Below are 21,670 nucleotides of genomic sequence, written 5' to 3'. Positions count from 1 at the left end.
GGTCGTCACTGTACCATCATCACAGACCACAAACCTTTGACATCGCTTTTTCATCCGAACAAGCCTGTACCTCCACGTACAGCGCAGAAATTCATTCGGTGGTCTATTTTCCTCTCGCAGTACCGCTACGATATCGTGTATCAGTCCACTGCTAAGCACGAAAACGCCGATGCGTTGTCCCGTTTGCCTGTTGCTGAGGACAGAGCATTCGATTCCTCTGAACTTGCTTGCATGTTCATTGATTCGGAAACCGATGACGTGGTCGAATCGTTTCCGATTGATTTTCGTCGTGTAGCTACAGCCACAGCTGCCGACCCTGTCCTTGCTACCATTCTGCGTTTTGTTGCTACGCAATGGCCCTTGTCAAAGTCATGGATCGGGGACCCGTTTGTTAGCCGATTTTTTGCTCACAAGGAGAGACTTTTTGTTCGACATGGTGTTTTGCTGTTGCGTTCTGATACTGATCAATCCAGGGTCGTGGTACCACGTTCGTTACAGTCCTTTGTCTTACAGCTTCTCTACCAAGGACATTGGGGTATAGTGAGAACGAAACAACTTGCTCGTCAGCACTGTACTTGGTTCGGAATCGATGCCGCGATTACGAATATGTGCTCTTCTTGCATGGCGTGTGCCGAACAACAATCTGCACCACCGCGGAAATTCTTTGCATGGCCAAAAGTCACTTCCCCTTGGCAACGCTTACACATCGATTTTGCTGGTCCATTCTGGAATGCTCGATGGTTGGTTGTGGTAGATTCATTCAGTAACTTTCCTTTTGTTGTCCGGATGTCTTCCACGACGTCTCTGCCACCATCCAAGCGTTATCTGCTATCTTTTGCATTGAAGGTCTTCCACAGACTATTGTTTCCGACAATGGCCCACAATTCATGTCCGCAGAATTTCAGTCATTCTGCAAGGCCAATGGTATTCAACATCTGACGTCCGCACCGTTTTCGCCACAGTCAAACGGTGCCGCTGAACGATTGGTCAGGACTTTCAAGTCACAGATGTTGAAGTTAAAAGAGTCGCATTCTCTGGAGGACGCGTTATTGCTCTTTTTGTCCTCGTATCGCTCTCAGCCCCGAGATGGTCGCTCGCTGACTGAGTTGCTCCACGGTCGCCCTCATCGAACCTTGATGTCTTTGCTACATCCGCCGCATCGGGTTCCTGTGCAGCGGCAGACACCTGCTTTTGCCCCAGGCGACGCTGTCTACTACCGCCACTACCGAGGTTCAAGGCGTTGGCACGAAGGGCGCATTCTTCGCTGCCTCAGACGCGCTATGTATCTGGTTTTGGGGACCTCTGGTGAGGTGCGCCGGCATCTCAACCAGCTGCGCCTCTGTCGTCGCTCGCGATCTGCCGCTCGCCGCCTGCTTTCAGCGACGGTGCCGTCCGGTCAGCGCCCTGGGGACCCATCTACTGGCTCGCCTCAGCCCCAGGTGTTACCGACGCTGCTTTCCATTTTGCCCCATGGCGACGCGCCGCCGCCACCGCCGCCGCCGCCTGTTCTCCCGCCGGCGACGCCCGCAGTGGACGCGTCGCTGCAACCGCCGGGCGCCTCCCTGGTTCACGCGCCGCCGATCGTTTCCCGTGACCAGTTGTCCTCCGACATGGAACTCTTGCCCGCTCCGGACCATATGTCGTCTTCGCCCGTCGGGTGCCCCGGCCCGATGGAGGTCGACCCTTCGGCTCCTCCTGTCTCTCTGCGGGCGCATACACCGCATGTTGGCGTGCACCCTGGAGCAGGTTTTCAGGCGTTTCCAAGCTCCCCGCGGTCCGAATGGCAGGGTGTGGGTGGCACAGCCTCGCCTTTTGTTAGGCTCCCCACCTCGTTGCATACGTCAACATGGGGTCCTCCCCACGGCGGGCGGAAGCCTTATGGCACAACCGTACGCCGATTTGCGGGGGAGGAATGTGGTGTCACCGCCAGACACCACACTTGCTAGGTGGTAGCCTTTAAATCGGCCGCGGTCCGTTAGTATACGTCGGACCCGCGTGTCGCCACTATCAGTGAGAGACTTCCTAGCACTCGCCCCAGTTGTACAACCGACTTTGCTAGCGATGGTTCACTGACAAAATACGCTCTCATTTGCCGAGACGATAGTTTAGCATAGCCTTCAGCTACGTCATTTGCTACGACCTAGCAAGGCGCCATATTCAGTTACTACTGATATTGTGAATCATGTACCGTCAAGAGCGACGTTCATCATTAATGGATTAAAGTTAAGTATTCCACCAGCCACGTCCATTTTTCTAAATTCTAATTTCCTTGTCCTGTTCCAGACCTCACGCCAGCCTGCGTGAGCTAAAACGCGCGCCTTTCAGCCTCCTCTAGTAACACGGTGTTGGCTCTCCTGCCAACCACAACATTATCACTACTACTGTATTAATTTAAGAATTAAACTATAAGAGCATACAGAAAAAGCTGAATACAGTACTCTCCTGGTGCGCCGCAAACGGAGGCTAGCACCTGATCGATTATTTGTCCCACATCACTCTTGTTCTGTTCTCTCATAAGGTTGGATGACGATGTGATCTGAGACTAGCGCATCTGAAGACTCAACTTTGCTCAGTGTACTTGTCGCTGGAGACAGTCTTTTCTGTAGACCTGAGAGCCTTGCCTTTGGCAGCACTAACTTTCCTAGACTATGCTATCGCTTTTTGGTTCGGATATCATTGCATCTAATTTCCTATTTCAGAGTTACACTAACTTCATATAAATCTCACCTCAAATGTTAATATTCTTCCCATCTCTTGTTATCGAAATAACCAAGTATCTGCCTCTTTCTTAGGTTTTCTGATTCTGTAAGGATTCCACTGTTTTCAAGGTTTGGCAAATTTGTTTTATTTTAGCTCTTTGGGCAGTTGCCATTGCTGGCATCACAGTCATCAACCAATGTAAGGGAGTGAGGTGATATGTGCTATCTGACATGAATGGCATAAACTTTGTCCCGCGCTTTATCATTGTTTTGCTGTTTGATCATCGTATTTTCTGCGTTGGAGACTGGGAACCAGTTCAGCATTAACCTAAACGAGCATGCAAAACGGCCTACAAATTACATTCAGTCTATCTGGAATACCAGATCAATGGTAACAAATCTGCCACACATATATGATCCAGGTCTTGCCCACATCCCTGTCGCACGAGTTATTACCTTCGTGTTAATCTACATGAGCTGGTCTGCGTACCTTCTTTTTAGAAGATGATATGCATTCAGATTTTTAGTTTATGTTTCCACAAATATTCCTTCAGCATTAATGAAGTTTGCTGTATTTCTGATTTTTATGTTGTACATCAGCATTAAACCTGATTACAGTTGTAGTCCAACATACATATTTCAAGAATTCATCTGCTTTGTTAAATCAGAATACTATAACTGAAATGTTTCAGTGTGGTGTAATAACATTGCACACGCTCAAGTTGATAATCAAACGAATTAAACACTTAAGCATAATAATTAAGAAGAGTAATTAGCTGGAAAATGTGCTAATTGATGCAGTATTTTATTACAATAGGAATGGTGAAAACAGAGTAACGATCTGAGTATATTTAGGTGAGATATTTTAGTTATAATTTTGCGAGTCTATCAGAATTTACGTGGCGGCGGATGAAGTGCGAGGGGGTAAAATAGCGCGTTCGGGGTTTGGTGCGGCAGACGGCACTGGATATTGCCATGTCAGCGTGGTGAGCTAGGTCAGTGTGGCCTGGAAAGTGGAGCAGCAGTTGCAGGGATACTGAAGAAGGATGTGAAGTGATAGTTAAGATGACGCACCTAGGGGTATTTTGATCAAAAAGCTGACCAAAAGTCCACGTTTCAGAAGCAAGTAATTCCAAAATGCATAAATCCTTGTGATAGCCTGATACATGGGGCATTACTGCAGCAGTGCGTTATTGGCTTACTGCGCACCTACATGCGGTAGAGCTAGTCTATACTTACATCTCGCTTACATTACCTCTGAAACCTCTCTACTGGCTTAAAATCACTTTGCGTTTGTGAATGTGTTGAAGTGTGTTTTAATTTGAAGTGTAGCGAAAAGCAATATGGACTCCGAAAATCCGGATATCTACCATTATATATAATTATTTTCATTCATATTATTTACTAATTTTATTAGTATTCATTCTTTTTTATAATTCATGGTGTGTCCTTGGGTATTTGTTAACAGAGTGTGATAGAAAAATCATTCCTCTACTGGAAATTTTGAAAAGTAGCCTCTGAGTACTGCAGTTTGATTTTGTACAGTTGGTTTACATTAATGAATACTCAGCTATGAAAAATGTCATCTCCAAAAATAAAACTGAAAGCTGTTTGTTTTTATCCTAGGACCTTCGAAGGTCAACATTATGATAAGAAAAGATCTCTATGAGCTTATGAAGGGATGTTCTGAATAATAGTTTGTAATAAGATTGGCCTTTATGGAAAATTATATCTTATCAAATTGTGCCTTCCCTGATAAAGGATGGAAAGGTTTTAGACATAAACAGTCTTATATAAAGTCACAATTAAAGGAATGATGGACTGCTTCACACGAAGTTGAAAGTACCTTCTTAGAACTAACCATAACTGGCTGCAAAGTACCATTAAAATTCTATGTGGCAAAATGCGAGTTGGCAGGCCATCAAAGTCGTTCGTAGAGTTAAACAAACGTAGTGAAAGGCGTACGACACAGCTATTGAGAAACAATTAGCCACAGAATGAAAAAAATGCCAGTCAATGAAGTTCCGAGAATCTGGAAAAGTAGAGCGCTCTAAAGTGGTTAACGATATTAATTCATTTCGCACACGAGGATCTAAATACAGACAAGGAAACAAAAATGAATCATCCAAACATCTGATAAGAATGTCTATCCCCGTTTCAGCATCCTTCAAGAGCCTAAAAAGCAGTGTTACCCTGTGACTGAATCCTGTCAGGTGACTGCCACAAGTACGGAGATCCAACTTCAAGCCTTGCTTAATTACACAAGTGACCGATTAAAATTTATTTGGGAGCGATTTTAAATGATCCTCCAAATGATGACATAAATGCATTGGAACTTATATATAAATGGGATTGTGATGCTTCACAAAATTTTAAACAAAATTGGAAAACAACAATTATTCCGATGCGAAAAGATTTCTCATCTTTAGCACCTCTCCAACTTATTAGTCGCACGAATAGACCTAATTGTTTGGAAAAATCCTACGCCATCATAATCTCGCTATTACAGACTAATCAGAACTATATTTACCCACGAAACACGTAATCTTACTAATGAGGAAATTGTTTATATTAACAGGTAAACTGAACTAGAAGATTAGTATTTTAAACATAGCTGCACAACAGCAACGGTTCCACGTAATAAAATTATAAACAGCCGACCAGTTGCAATGGATAAAGAATTCTTTACCTAGGTTTCAACAAATATAAATTTATCTTCTTCAGAAGGTGGCCTAAGGACAATGAAGATCATAGCTTACATTAGAAAAGTATGAAACTTAAGTCAAGAATAAATTTTAACACAAATTAGAGAGCTCTTGCATTACAGAAATATGAGAACGACGACTGGTACTTACAATTTTACATTAGTAAGGACTAATGTACCATCGCCGGTTTTACAAATGTCGGTTTGTCACGTAAATATAAATTAGTACATGGATCTTGCAGAGCTCACAACCGACTGAGTGTAATCGGCGAGCGTAGTTACTCTGATACCAGGGCAGGTGGCGCTCATGGCGAGAACCACGTGCCAATTGGCGTACAAAGGCAACATGTAAATTATCAGTATTAATAACGTCCTTAGATAAAGTAACAATAAAAAAGAAGGAAGGCGTTTAACACTCCCGTTATAACAATATGGGAGCATTGGTACAAATAATGTAGTTATACATAAAAAAAGCAGGTGGCGCTTGCGCCGAGAGTATTACGCCCAGTGGCATATACAGCCAAAATATAAAAATTACATTACTGTATTAGTGAGGCCCACAAACGGTATATATGTCAGAACTTTAAAATTAACAATAATGGCTCTTGTCAAGACAGAGTTACGTACACTGGTAAGTTTCATACTTTTCTAATGTAAGCTATGATGTTCATTGTCCTTACGCCACCTTCTTAAGAAGACAAATTTACATTTGTCGAAACCTAGGTAAAGAATTCTTTATCCATTGCAACTGGTCGGCTGTTTATAATTTTATTATATGAACTAGAAGAAACAAAAGTTGCTAGAGCAGACAATGCTGATGACTATGGCAGATGCAAAGGTCTGCAATGCAGCGACAGAGGTAGCCTCGACAGTGAGATGCTGCATGTGAAAAAGACTTCAAAAACAAAAGAGTAAATACTGAATCTCTTCAGTTCAGTCCATCTGTACTCCATTCCCGATTTTTTTTGAGCACTTGTGGCCTTTGTCCTGTAAAATAAACGTAAAAAGGTGGCAAATTCGTTCAAAAGAAAAAAAGAAAATTGTTCAAGAGAGTAAAAAATACACAAAAGAAATGTTTGGAAATCGATTGGTATTAATTGTAGATGTTCCCAAAAAGGCTGTGGAAATAGCAATGATGGAAATACTAGTCGCAGATTTTTTGCAGACCCTGAAACGCTGGCAGAAATAACAGGTGCAAATCTGCAAATCATCTAGCGATTCAGGGCTATTCTAGAAGCTATTTCCAGTGGATATAAGTTAGACACAGACAAATTTTCTGCTTATACTGTGAAAACAGCAAGATTGTATGTTGTTTTATATTAATGGCATTCTATGTCTGCGACTGATTTTTTTGATAGTTTTAATGCATGGACCAACTGTCATTGCACATGCCCTCTTATCCACAGCCAGTTTGCCAGAAGAAGAGCCCAAGGCCCGTAAGATGCGTTTTCGTCTGTACAGACACCCATTTGCCAGGAAGTTCTCGGGACAAGAATGCAGTCTGGATATAACAAACAGGCTGCTAACCATTAATAAACGGTATGAGACCGAAGCGAAAGAAAACCAGCAAATATTTCTTAAAAGAAACATTACATTTACTGGTCTCAAGCGATGGATGGATTAGGCAGGTCCATCAGCCTGAAAATTTTGATGAAGAAGAGTCAGCAACTGAAACGGACTGCTCACAAGAGAAACTGCCATCGCCGCCCCCCCCCCCCCCACCCCACCCTCCGGATTTAGTGGTAAGAGGGCTCAGTTTGGACAGCACGTCAAAACCTGAACCAGATCAGTCATGAAAACAGGATGAACATATACTGAACTGTGAAAAAAAGCAAAATGGTAACAGTGTGCGGTCCACGTACAAGAAGTGCAACATAGAGTTGTGTGGAAAAGCCACGTCATCGTGGTTTAGCCAGCACGATATTTCAGCGTATTCGGTCAGAGGATTATTAGCCATCAGTAAGCAAAAAACTGAGTAAATGGATGAGGGTGTCATGGGATGTCCGCCCCGAAAACCGAAAATATAAAGAACAAAATGAGATTTAAAAAAAAAAAAAAAAAAAAAAAAAGAAAAGTGGTCATAGTGTTAGACTACAAGGTGGGAGAGCAGAGTTCAAAGCCCCTCGTGCCTTTTTTCTCCGCTGTTCGCTGTATTCAAATTTGTGTCTGATTGGTGGTGTAACGTCCGTTTGCAACAGCGGGGTGTAAGGAAGGGACCTATAATGACAGTTAATTCTGCACAACTACTCTATTGGCAGCCGAAAGGAAGTGGCTTTCGAACGGGAACCGCAAAAGTTTGATGACAAGGCGACAAGCCAACCAAATATTTCACCTTAGAACACGTCCGGTGTGTCATACACGGCATTAGTGACTGTACGTGTGTCATATGATAGGAATCTCTTACCGACACACCTAATTTGTACGCCTGGTAAGTGAATGAGATATGCATCCTTGCCCGATTTAGGTGTTCGTGTCAATGTGAATGTGATCACTCCCAGGGAAATGATGAACACTTAATAGTTTGTCACATAAACTGGCCGGCCGGTGTCGCCGAGCGGTTCTAGGCGCTTCAATCTGGAACCGCGCGGCCGCTACGGTCGGAGGTTCGAATCCTGTCACGGGCATGGATGTGTGTGATGTCCTTAGGTTAGTTAGGTTTAAGTAGTTTTAAGTTCTAGGGGACTGATGACCTCAGATGTTAAATCCCATAGTGCTCAGAGCCATCACATAAGCTGCAACAAATGAACGCAACAGTTTTACTATCACATAGATTCTCTGTACTCTGTCGAAACATGTTTTTACTGTTTTTGAAGTTGCGTTCCGTTTTGGAAGTTTTGAGTCTTGAATTCCTTTGTTGTAACGCAGTTCACACCCGTTTTCATTTCTGTGAGACATCTATGTGGTATCTCGCCTGCTGTCATTAATCAGCACATTTACTTGCGAGGGCAACGTATTCTTACTATATGGCTCATATTCTTCTGTAACCAGTGGACAGTATGACAACCGCCAAGACTACAGAAAGAGAATAACCATTTCAATGACAGGACGTACAGTTTATAATGCCGTGGAAAACAGAAAAAAAACTGACACAAGGGAGTTCTGAACATATCTCGTCCGCTTTGCAGCCCATCACCGGGCCCATTTTTTTTTTTTTTAATATCATTTTGTTCGTAGTTGTTCCCTGCATTTGTTCGGGGCGGACCGAACACGCTGAGCTCCGTGCCAGCTAAGCCACGACACCGTGTCTGCAACATTCCTGTATACAGCACTTCTTGTTCTTGAACCGTTTGCTGTTTCTATTTTGCTTTATTTTCACAGTTCAGTACACTTTCTTCCCGTTTTCATGCTTGATCTGTGTTCAGGTTTCGACGGGCTATCCACTGGGCTATCTCACCACTAAATCTGAGAGGGGTGCGATGGGCAGTTCCCCTTGTCGGATGAAGGATACTGGGAGGCACCATTTGAATAACACAGTACCGTAGCTAAAAAATAAAGAACCTCATAAAAATTCCACAATTTTCTTTTCTTTCATGTCATAAAGTATGTAAAGTCATTAGGCAGTCTCACAGTATAGAAAATACCAAACACTACTTTTTGTCAACTTGTAGCAAGAAATACTACCCCCCCCCCCCCCCCCCCCGCCCTTCCCTTATGTACAACGTTTCCAGGAGCACAAATCCCTTTGTTTTCGATCTTGGGGACGAGTCCATTAGCGGACGCAGCTCAAAGGAAAAATTTGCAGTATTTATTTAACTAACGCTTAGAGTTTGTCTTCTTGTCAATCAAATACAGAGAATGATATAATTACAAGCAGAGTTAATATTTGGTAAAGTGTACTGTGTGACGTCACAGCTACCAAGAATTGTCAGTAATTGAGCGACACGCCATTGCGAAGGGAGTCGCGACACGAAGGTTAAACTGTTAAGATGTGCGCCGAGGGTCGCTCCGTCTTGATTGCACAGTAGGCTTTGCTAATGCTCAAACTGGACTAATAACGCTGTCTAAGTAAAGTTGCGCATGCAATGGACTTTATGAATGTGTGTCAAGAGTATTTTGACTGGTGATAAAATGCTGACACTTGTAGATAGTGAAGCTTATGTCGCGTGTGGCGCATAACTCCCGAGTATGAAGGTGGGCTGGGGACGGCATACCATCAAGCTGTTACAAATTCAGGTGTTGTAATATTGTCGCCGCTCATGCCTTTTGAAGCGATTTGCAATTTAATTGAATTTAGTCGTCTAGGAGAATATCTAATTAGTTATTTCTGGCTTTTCCAAACTACCATGGTGAGAGTTACACATGGCAGAGAGCACTAATTGAATCTTCCCAACATAGTTTAGCTGTGTTGTAGCATTTATACCACATACACTCTTGAGGGACTGAAGTTTTCGTGTTTGGCTTTTGAGCCATTGGTATCAGCACACTCGCATTTGTGCAAGCTCTGTGAATTCTGATAAGCGCCAGCTTTCATTCGGTTTCGATGTAATTAGGAAGGTACATCAAGATATTTTTGAGACAGCGCACCTTCACAATACAAATAACTTTTACCAGAATTAATTTCTATTTATTTGTTGACGTACTAAAATTTGTCAAGTGTGGTTGTGTTGGAAACTTAGTTAGGCTGAACTCACGAGAAGGGTTAGGGCAAAAAGACCAGGTAAGTCACTTTGTTTCGAAGTTGAATTATGCTACGGCTCGATTCAGACGGATCATATGCGTCTGTTGAGAAAAAAAAACCTAAACAAAACTAAAAAAAACCAAGCGAATCCAGATATATTAGTACTCAAGGTTTGCTGTAAGGGGAAAGAACCTTGTAAGTCAATTTTCCAGGGAAAAAAAGTGAATCCAGATATCGAATTCAGATATATTAGCACTCAAGGTTTGCTGTAAGGGGGAAGGGCAAGGTAAGTCAATTTTTCACGGGAAAGAAGCAGGCAAGTCAGTGGTAGCTCATCCGGCCCCGAGAGGACAGAGCCAACGTAATTATTGCGCAGTCTCTCATCTCACCAAATAGGTGGTAATGAAAAACAAGAAGAAGGTGCCTATCTGCATAGACTTTGCCAAAAATATATGCCTCCTGAATATAACAACCAGTGACATTTGCTTTAAACGGCAAGTTTCGATGTATTCATTTAAATCCCATGTTCTTGCAACAGGCGAATCCTTTTCTTATGTTTATCATGAGTGCACTGCGATAAAGGGCACAAATGAAGTGACGTCATTCCATTTTCACTTCATCACTCATGCCCTGGTTGACGACACTGAAGAGCTCTAAGCGGGGTGTCCTAAAAGGAATGGTCAGCATTTAGGAATATGGCAAGAATGACGATTCATAGCAAAAAGTCCAGTACACATGGGCTCTAAATAATCATCTTGAAGTTGAAGCTCTTCTGCCAGTCTTTGCTTACGAAGCACGTTGAAGGTTTCATTTGGAGCACCATAAGAATCATACAATAGAAATAAAAAAAAAGATAAAATTGTGTTTTGCTCAAGGCGGACCCACTCGAAAACAAATCTATGGGCTTTAAAATGCATACCTTATGAACTATAAGCACTTCTTCATCTTCAGTATTGTGAAGCAACTTTCTTCTACTTCAAGCCCATTGCTTTCCATGTTTTGGGAAGAAATTATATGAACCAAAACAAGGAAAAATTGTCTAGTAAACATGGGTTCTAAAATATCTGCCGGTAGCGTGTGAGCTGTGAGTACTTGTTCAGTAGAAGAGATGTGTTTCACAGTAGCGAAGATGAACAAGTGCTTATAGTGCTTAAAAATGCATTTTAGAGCCCATGTTTGCTAGACGTTTTCTTACTTCGGGTGACCGTTTCTATCATAGCCCTCAATACTGACAATTCCTCCTGGGACACCATGCACATTTTGTGATTCTGCTGGTGCTCCAAATAAAAACTTCACCGCCTAGCCCTTCAATCGTGATGTAACTCTTAATCAAATTAGTGAACTGAAGAAGATAAAAACTATATTCCCTCTGGGTGCCTATAGAAACACGTGAAGATTTCAAGGAAATGACAGAAGGATCCAGATGTAAGCTTCTCCGTTGACTTTGGTCATTGTTAATCAAGAAATAGAAAACCCAGCTAGACTCAAAGTACGCTGCAAATTGGCCTATCAAAACTCTCATCTGAATCTAGCTACTGCCGTATGCTAAAACAGCAAACGATTTATAGCGGAGGAACGCAAACTGGCGTCATAAGAAAACCATGACTTTGTCAACCAATGGGTGCACTTTCCGAACTGCCCACAGCTGCTTCTAGCAGTATGTTTAACTTCAGAATTCCTTACTTTTCTAGTGAACAGTAGCGTTGTTCTAAGCCGCTGCAGTCATGGAATGTGCGACTGGCCGCGTGACTGCTACGGTCGCAGGTTCGAATCCTGCCTCGGGCATGGATGTGTGTGATGTCCTTAGGTTAGTTAGGTTTAAATAGTTCTTAGTTCTAGGGGACTGATGACCACAGATGTTAAGTCCCATAGTGCTCAGAGCCATTTTTTTGTGCGACTGGTCCCGGCGGAGGTTCGAGTCCTCCTTCGGGCATGGGTGTGTGTGTTTGTCCTTAGGATAATTTAGGTTAAGTAGTGTGTAAGCTTATGGACTGGTGACCTTAGCAGTTAAGTACCATAAGATTTCACACACATTTTAACATTTGAGTATCGTTGTAGTTACGGTATCTCCTGTTTGCTGTAATCTAACTCGAACAATTCCGTTCTTTATTCAAGATCTCCTTCCAATTTCCATGCTAAAATATAACAATTTGCAAAGCCTCATTAGTCTTTCCCATCCTGGTGCTGTGATGTTCTTCAGCCAGCAGCACCACAACTAAATAAATGTGATATGAATACTGTCGCTATATTATAACAAGACACCTTCGTTTCCCCTTATAGAGTGACGTGTGACTGCGTTTTGGGAAATTACTTCACTATTAGGACATTCTGCTTGCCAGTAACACTGTTTCCACATTCGATGCATCCAAGATATTTAATTTATGAAATAAAACGTGTTGTATGTTCTTATATATTAATGTACTAATAGTTAAAAAATTAAAATTTGCCTTTTCTGAAGTTTCATAATAATTGACTTACCTGGTTCTTTGCCTGTCCCTTCATGTTGGAGTGAAGCGTATTGATAACTGAACTGGTGGTAAGGTCCCGTCAGTTTGACAGGTGAAGGAAGTACGCTTAGCCTTCAAGCACGTAGCACTGGCAGCTAGGCCAGTGTCAATATACAGAATGACGTACCACTGTAAACTATCGCTTACGGCAACAGCCTGTTATGTCCAACAATACGTTGCCGATTAGGGTTTCACGTTCTAGTTTCTCTCATAGTCGGCCGATGTTTGTTTTGTTTTTTCTGTAGCACTATTGTTAAATTCGGACTGAGTGTTAATCTAACACAAGAGGATGTTAGAAATTTTTCATACTGCTCCCAATGACACTACTCTGGAAAATAAGTTTTTAACTGTGGAACTGTCATTGTCAGAACGCAGACGGAGATCTGCAGGTGTTTACTCTTATGCATTGTCTACATGCTACTTTTTCATATACAATATGTAGTCCTTGGAGGTGACCTGTGCACTCAGTTGAATCAGATCTGTTCAAGAGACAACCGAACGAGACGCTGCAGTCGTAAGACACTAAACTCGCTACTGGAGGAGGAGGGAGGAGATTATTGTTTAACGTTCGCAACTGAAAACACGACGGATCAAATTCCCGGCATATGAATTTCCTAAATTTTTTAAAGAAAATGCCGGAGTCGTTCATTTGAAACGACACACCCATTTCCGTTCCCTCTCCTTGCGCTTCCTCGTTAATGACCACGGCGTCGTCGGGAGGTTATCCACCATTTTCATTCATCTTCGTTTATTTCATGACTTCAAAAATGCCCCCCTCAGTTTGAGGACTATGTGTGCGCTGTTTACTTACTCAGAACGTCAAACTGGGGCAGCCACTTGCGCGCCATCACGTTGGGTGGTTTTCCTGGCAGTTCGTCAGTCTCCCACTTCCACAGCACTCGTTGGGGCAGTTCTGCAAAGGCTTCCAGTATGGCCTTCCGCTTATTTTCACTCAAATCCTTTGCAGTGACTGTCGAACCAAATGTGAAGAAAATCACTCCATGTTCTGCCCCGTCTATGAACTCCTGGATGTCCTGCGAAAAACGAACGTTTCAGTAAACAACACAGTTACAACTGATAAGCGAAAACTTATCGAATGCTAAAAATGATTTAAGATTTTAATAGCACTTCTGTCTTTGGCACCGTTCTTCATCCAAGGAATTTCGTCAAAAACAGTTCATCCTTTCTTTTAATTCTATACCCAGGTTATCTGTCCTAACAAGCATCAGGCGCATTTTCTATGGTGTTTGGAGATATTTGCAAACATCGTTTTTGCAATGTGTAGCTGGACTCAGGCCAAACAATTACTACTCATCAGGTCTTTCATGCGACGCCCAATGTCGACGGAAAGCGTGGGTTTGTTTCCCGTTACAAACAAAATGATTTTTGAAGGGGAGTTTTACGTGCCCATTAGATAGAGCGGTCCCAAATTAGTCTAATGTGAGAATCATTTTGTCGACATATATTGAAGGGGGGCCGGCCGGAGTGGCCGTGCGGTTCTAGGCGCTACAGTCTGGAGCCGCGAGACCGTTACAGTCGCAGGTTCGAATCCTGCCTCGGGCATGGATGTGTGTGATGTCCCTAGGTTAATTAGGTTTAAGTAGTTGTAAGTTCTAGGGGACTAATGACCTCAGAAGTTGAGTCGCATAGTGCTCAGAGCCATTTATTGAAGAGGGGAATCGAGGGGCAGTAAAACACGAAGAATAACCAGTACTCCAACAGCCACAGAGCAGCGCGTTGACTAAGGCTTCTATTAATTCTTCCCTTCTTTTGATGGAATAATGGTTGTCTCATACAGGATGCTGGTGATCTTTCTGAAGTACCCAGAAACAGACCTATTGTCCTTCTTGGAGCTAGTGACCAGAGACAAGCTTGATATTTGTTTTAATGAAACATACATGTCGCTATCTTAGCGACAAACCGGGTTACTATACAATGATCAGCCAGAACATTACGACCACTAATCCACTATCGCTATAAACACTCCAGGCGATAGCAGCGTTACATGGCGAGGAATGACTACTAGTCAGACACACCCACGGTGCATGTAGTATTAGTGAGCATGCTGTAGAATGGGGAAGGGGCTCGATCTATCTGGCGGATTGTGATGACCTGAAGGCGCAGCACGAGCATTTCGGAAACTGCACGATTTGTCGGGTGTTCGAGTAGTGCTTTGGTGAGTGGCATCAACACGTGGCGAAACCAAGGTGAAGCCACGTCCCGACGTCGTGGGGTTGGGCGCCCACCTCTCATTACAGATGTCGTACGTCGTAGACTGGGAAGACTGGAAAAACAGGACAGCGGCGAACTGTGGCGGAACTAACATCAGGCTTCAATGCCGATGGGAGGGCGCGCATCCGTCGTCTTCCAGGGGGCTCCATTATGCTCCGGGGAACATACACTTAGGCATCCATGGGTCCAGAAGCGCTCGTGCAAGGCACCATGACGACCACGGAGAATCGTACACAGGTTGCAGAGCACGTACACCTCTTCATGACGATCATGTTTCCCGACGGCAGTGGAATTTTTCAACAAGATAATGCGCCATGTCACAAGGCCAGGAATTTGACGGGATGGTTCGAGGAACACAGTTTCGAGTTCCAATTGATATGCTGGCTTCCTAAATCGCCAGATCTCAACCTGATGGAACACAACTGGGATGTGATTGAACGTGGCGTCAGAGCTCCAGGAATTTATGGGAATTAGGTGACTTCAGTGCTGCTGTGATGTCCATTGACGGGTTGTTGCTACATAAGATTCGGAACGAAATTGAGTCCCACTTTGACGTGTGTTGTGTGACCCGAGGAGCACTAATATAATACTTATAGAGTGGAAAATGCAAACTTGGTCTGTTTGCGGTTCTATTCATGCATCCTTCATAGTTGTACACGTAAAAGTTAGGAAAAATAAATCTTTGAAAACGTCTGATTCATTTAGACTGATCAGCCAGAATACTATGACCACCTACCCTTAACCAGTATGTCCACCTTTGGCACAGATAAAGGTGGCGATGCGTCACGCCATGGAGGAAATGAGTCGTGGTTAGTCGCTGGAGGGAGTTGGCACTACATCTGCACACACAGGACACCTAATTCCCATAATTCCGGAGAGAGGAACATTGAGCTCTGACGCCACATTCAATCACATCCCTGATGAGTTCGATCGTGAACGGATCTGGCGAGTTAGGGAGGCGAACACATCAATTGGAACTCGTCACTGTGTTTCTCGAACTACTCCGTCACAAGGCATTAGGCTAGGTGACCTCTGGGGGGGGGGGGGGGGGGGCAAGAGAACAGAGCCACATCATCTTCACCTCTATGCCCGTAGTCAGCAACTAAGCAAGGTTCGGTTTACCTGGAAAGTTTAATCGCCACAATTTGAGAGTGTGTGGCACTGAAAATCTTCATGAAATTTAATAATTTTTTTGAGCGATGTCACAGACGAGTCTGTGTGGGCCTTTTATCTTCTGTGCGAAGTCTGTGACGGGTACGTGTAAACTTAATATGTTGCAGCATCGATGTTTGTTCCTACTTACACGACCAATTTCCGCATCACTAGATTGGGGGTAGCAATGAAGATGATATGGTCCTGTTCCTTTGGCCTCCCTGGTCACCTGACTTTTTCCTTTGGACGTACATTAAGGGCTGTGTTTATTATCCCCATTGCCAGTAATACTGGAACAGCTCAGGGAATCCATCAATGCTGCTGTGATGGCCGTTGACAGAATGTTGCTACATAAGGAAAGGTACAAACTTGAATGTCGACTGGATGTGTGTAGCGTGACCGGAGGGGTACTAATAGAACATCTGTAGAGTGCAAAATCTAAACTTATTTAATGCATCAGTCACAACTATACACGTAATACCTCGGAAATAATAGAGCTTTCAAAACAAAACAAAAATATTATTCGAAGGCCAGTTACATTAATGTGACCACCACCTGTGCTCGATGTCAAATGCAAGAACCACTGAGAGACTGCAGGTAGCAACACTAGCAGTGGGGGGCGGGGGGAGGAGGATGTACACTCTTTGACATAAAACTCGACCGGCGGCCGGCCGCTTCAGAGGCTGGGTAAGTCCGCGCCGATCGCGACATGGGACAATAAAACTGGCCAACTCGCTAATTCTCTAAGTCCGGTTATCTGCACAATCTGGCAACACTGCAGACTGCGGCACTTCCTGGAGGAAAACTTGTCCCATGATAGAGAAGCACTAGGCTGATTACGCCTGTGGTCTAGCGGTAGCGTGCGTTGTTCCTGTTCGTAATGTCAGTGGATCGAGAGCAGCTGGCATAAAATATTTTTATAGCCTCTTCTGTCTGAATGCTGAAGACGTGAATGTAATGGTAGCGCAGATTCAATCTATTTCGCTTTCTGACACACCGATATCAAAATTTTATCCAGTAACGATTTTGCGGCAGATTTTGCTGGCTACCGGCAGCGGCCGTGGCGACAGCAGCGGCGCTGCACTCCCCCGTTGTTTATCGAAAGCGCCTGCTCCCGCTCATCGCTTTTGATGATTTAAAACGCTTTATTATTAAATGTTGCTCCACAGAAAATTTCTACGATTTCCATTCACGCCCAAAAGCAACGGAGACAAACGCCCTGATTAGTAGGCGGGTATTATATTACATTAATCGGCAAGAGCTGAGTATGGCCCGAAATTAATTTTATAGACTGGGACGAAATTAAACCACCTCGCTACATTCGATGAATTTATAAATGCTTCATACCTCGTTTCTTTTCCTTTCAAACTCAATTATTTGTGCAACTTTTGGTCAATGTTCGGATGTTTTCGTCAAGCCGGGGTGGGCGTCTGTGGTGTAAAGTATATTACAGTTCTTGTTTCATTCCTTATGGTAACTCTATGCGATAAACTGTGTGAATACCTTGCAATGCATGCTCTGTAGCAGTGCAGGAACACTGCACATTTGGAGTTCCATGTATGGGTTCATGAAGTATTTAATGTTGATCGGAAGTGATAGTTAAGGTCATCAGATTTAGACCAGAAAAATTTGTCGTTTTGGAGGTTTCAGAGAACGGAAAGGAATTGCTAACGCCGGTGTTAGAAAACGTCTACAGTTAAATGCTATTGCAAAAATTTAGAAGAGGGGAACTATATTAATCAACATGTGCACTTCAAAAACAACCTTCTGACATGTTAGACTTATTTGACGAACAAAACTCAAATTTATATCGTTGACAGTCGCTTTGAATCTTTTCAGGATCTATTTTACAGTGAAGCACCTTGGCATTTGCAAAGCACACATCCATGCTTTTTTTCTTTTGCTTGTTTTGACGATTACCCCTTTTTTCTCTCTCATTTTAAAGCCCCTTAGGAAAATGGCAATAAAAAAAGAAACTAAGTGCCACCGCCACTTTTCATTCTATAACAAAAAAAAAAAAAAAATCTGGTCCACTTCCGGCGTTGGCTCCTGACTAAACCTACCCCAAGAGCTGCCTATATACCAGGGGAAATATGGGAATTCAAGGTTAGGGCTATCATTATAAACAAAACAAAAACTTCCTTTTTCTGAATTTTATATTTATTTTGATTTTTGTTTTGTTTATTTTTGTTGTGTAATTGATCAGACGCCTTCTGCGCCCCGCTGGTAATATGTTGAGTCACGTCTTCTCGAAATTGGTGTGTTCCGTTCAGTAGTTCAGAAATGTTCATTGGTTCAAACTGGAAACCTTCTTCACTCTTGGCTTAACACATTCCAGCTGCGAGGCGGGTCGTGGAAAGCACTCCCAAGGAAGTTCGAGAAAAATTGTCTGTATTTTGGGTGGCGGACAACGACATAATGACGGTCGTTGAGGTATGTCCAAAAATCGAGTACAGAGTCTACAGTTTGTCCAACTAGGTAGTGAATGGCATGTCCGCGAATCCAATTGTCCGAGGAAAATAGTCACGTCCCGGAACTAATAATGAAAGGGGAGTATTCCGATTCAGAATGTCCCGCGTTAGAAAAGCCACAATATGACGAATAACCTCTGAGCTAACGACACACTGGCGACCACAGACGGACTATAGTCACTGCGATGTTGCCTGAGCCTCAAAACGCAACCTTAAAACACACAAACAGGTGTTACTTATGTGAAGAACGCTGTTCTTGGAGTCCAGAAATTAATTATACTTTCTAAGTGTCTCATCTTACAGTGGATTCTATCGTACGAGTCTTCGATGTGGAAAACGAATGTCAAGTGAATTTAGCGAGGTAACGCCGGCCTACACCCGGAAGTAAATGCACTATCAGAGTGTTGACAAATACTTGCTACGACGCTGCCATTTCTCGGTTCTCTTACGAGGCAGCTCTTCAGCGAAATGCTTGCCGTGATTCTCCGATACGGTCCTTCAGAGTGGAGACGCGCGCGCACGTTTTGTTTTTATGCGGCGTTCTCCCCTGATGGTTTCTGACGTCACCTTGTGGGCTATGTCTACATTTGAGACATTCAATTATCATTAATCCAGAATGATACAAGTTTCAGCTTCCGGCGTGGAAGAAGGCTGTTGACGCCGACATTATATCATTTCAACGTAGGGAAAGCGAAACGGGTCATTCAATGTTTCTCATTCAACATAAAGCATGTGAGATAATTTTCCGTAACGTTCATAATCATCTAAAAATACAAACGAAGTAAAAATACATCTGAAGCTTATTCGAATTGAATATAATATAAGATACCAAACGCTTTGCACCTCGATGTCGAATTTATCCGCGTGCAATCTTTTGCAGCATACAAAAAGAATGAAGAAATATGTTGGTACGGATGGAAGCAAGGAGAGACGTAGTCAACAAATATTCGATTCCTCATGGCATTCATTTCATTTGAGACGTAAGAAGAGTTAAAGCGGGATATTATTTTCGTTAACACGAAAGATATGCCACACATATTGATAACGAGGAAGTCTACGTCTTCATACGTTTCCTCCTTGAAATCTGTATGCTCTCTATTATACTAAGTAGCCTGATCATTGTTTCAGTAATGTTACCCTCTTGTTTGACCCCGTAACAATGAACAGATTCCAAATGCATGTCTCTGCATGAAAGTAGCTGTTCGAACCCTTCCTGGGTTGCTTTTTGTGTTTTATTGCTTGGAATTCCTGAAGCAGACCACTGTGCCTTCTCCCCTTGTGGGTTAGGTCTCAAAACTAAACCGCTTTTTATCCAATGGCATAATTTATTCAGACAGCATCAGCACAAGACTGTCAAACAAAGCCTTCCATTTACAGTTGCAACACTCTAACCAGCACTGACTGAAGTGTAATCCACGGTCATGGTCCGAAATTAGCAGCTGTCTGCTACTGTGGCAAAGTCCGTAATACACTTTCGATTCCGCAGCACCATTTTGGTTCAAATGGCTCTGAGCACTATGGGACTCAACTGCTGGGGTCATAAGTCCCCTAGAACTTAGAGCTACTTAAACCTAACTAACCTAAGGACAGCACACAACACCCAGCCATCACGAGGCAGAGAAAATCCCTGACCCCGCCGGGAATCGAACCCGGGAACCCGGGCGTGGGAAGCGAGAACGCTACCGCACGACCACGAGATGCGGGCAGCACCATTTTATCTGGTAACACTGTGTAGTTGCAGAGTTGTGCCAGCATGTCTGTCCTCACACTGTCAACTTTATGTATCTCACTTCTCCTGCAGCGTTGATCACGAGGAGCAGAAGTAAATGAGTGTATTCTGCATGACGTAACATTCAGTATTCCCTTCTTTCATAGTCACTCTTCATGTGCATCGATACCAAATTGGAATGTGAAAACTCTTGCGAGTGAGAGAATGACAATAACAATCGTAACAAGAACACTCAAATAATGAATGATGTTTATTCCAACGCAGAACGAGAATGGCTTTAAATATAAAAATTTATATCTATATCCATATCTATTGATCTTTGAGTTGGCACAATGCAAATATATTTTAGCATTTAGTTACTGAATTTAGTTCGGGATGTTTGCAGAGAAAAGGAAAAGTCGGTACTTCTCGCTAGTGTAATATAATGTGAACCAGCAACTACCCTTTCCTTAGAACACGACTCAAGCAGGTCCCCAAGTAGATACCAAGGCACTGCTGCATTCTGTTCCCTGACGTTGCTCTGATGACGGTTAATGCAGATAGTTCCGATTATGAAATACAAAACGTATTGCAGGTTAGTTCCTAGGATAGTAACATTAAATTTGCGTTGTAGACGGCACATGAACGTGACGACTATCCATATTACTCATCAATATAAAAAGACAATATTATGGGAATTTAGCAGGATTACTCAACATGAATTCTGAAATTGGTTGACTGACCGCTCAGGTGCTAAACGTCGTCAAGTGTATACGATGTCCTAATCGCATTAGGAATATGAAGATCGTCTTCGACAGCTCGCAACTTTCACATTGCTATATCCACCCTACTCCAGACAGCCCTCGGTGGAGTTGCACTAAGTTGTCGATGCAATGTAAGGCCTTCAAACCGACAACAGACCACGTATTGAAAATTACAAGCGAGTTCTCTTGCAGCGTAAGCTTATTGTAACTAATCTAAAAATTATTGGACAGGAACATTATCCTATTCAAAAAAAGCTGTCCAGCAGGTCCTCTAATCGCTCCTTGGTACAGTCGTTTGACTATTGAAAATGGTTCCAACAAGTCACCACTAGAAAACACTGCTCTGTACCGCAATAACTCAAGATGTAAAGTAATACCACGACACTACAAATATCAGGGAACACCTTATCACAGATAAGACTGTCCTTAAGGCTTGTAAGCTCACATTTATTACAATAAATGACATACCTGAAATGTTACCACTCTCATTATTACGTCTGATTGGTAATGTACGTAGTAAGTTCGTCGTATCCATGATTTCCTCTTCAAAGTAACATACCGTACTTATTATTTAACACAAATTGACATTAAAAATTTAAGTTATTCACGAGCAGCTAGTTGAGAATATGTATGAACTTCAAATGACACGACGAACCGTCTTGTTCCGCATATGGATTCAAACCCAGCTCATGAAGACTAAGCAAAGATTTCGTTACTGACGGAAACTAACAGTCATTCCTGATTAAGCATACAGAGAGTGATATACCTCGATTTTAGACAGTATCAGTTAGCAAATATCAACTTTAAATTGCATA

General features: G+C 42.9%; 1 protein-coding gene across 1 annotated transcript in view; it reads right to left on the bottom strand.

Moving 5' to 3' along the window:
- LOC124613849 (UDP-glycosyltransferase UGT5-like) overlaps positions 1–21,670 on the bottom strand; it is a 124,673-nt gene that overhangs the window by 39,632 nt on the left and 63,371 nt on the right. Inside the window, exon 3 of the mRNA XM_047142573.1 lies at positions 13,340–13,562. Within this exon, the coding sequence (XP_046998529.1) occupies positions 13,340–13,562 (223 nt within the window). The remainder of the gene's footprint in view (positions 1–13,339; positions 13,563–21,670) is intronic.

Source organism: Schistocerca americana, chromosome 4 (genome assembly GCF_021461395.2).
Source record: "Schistocerca americana isolate TAMUIC-IGC-003095 chromosome 4, iqSchAmer2.1, whole genome shotgun sequence".
Classification (NCBI taxonomy): Eukaryota; Metazoa; Arthropoda; class Insecta; order Orthoptera; family Acrididae; genus Schistocerca; species Schistocerca americana.
The sequence above is the reverse complement of the archived record's forward strand: the minus strand, read 5'-3'. Positions and strand labels throughout refer to the sequence as shown.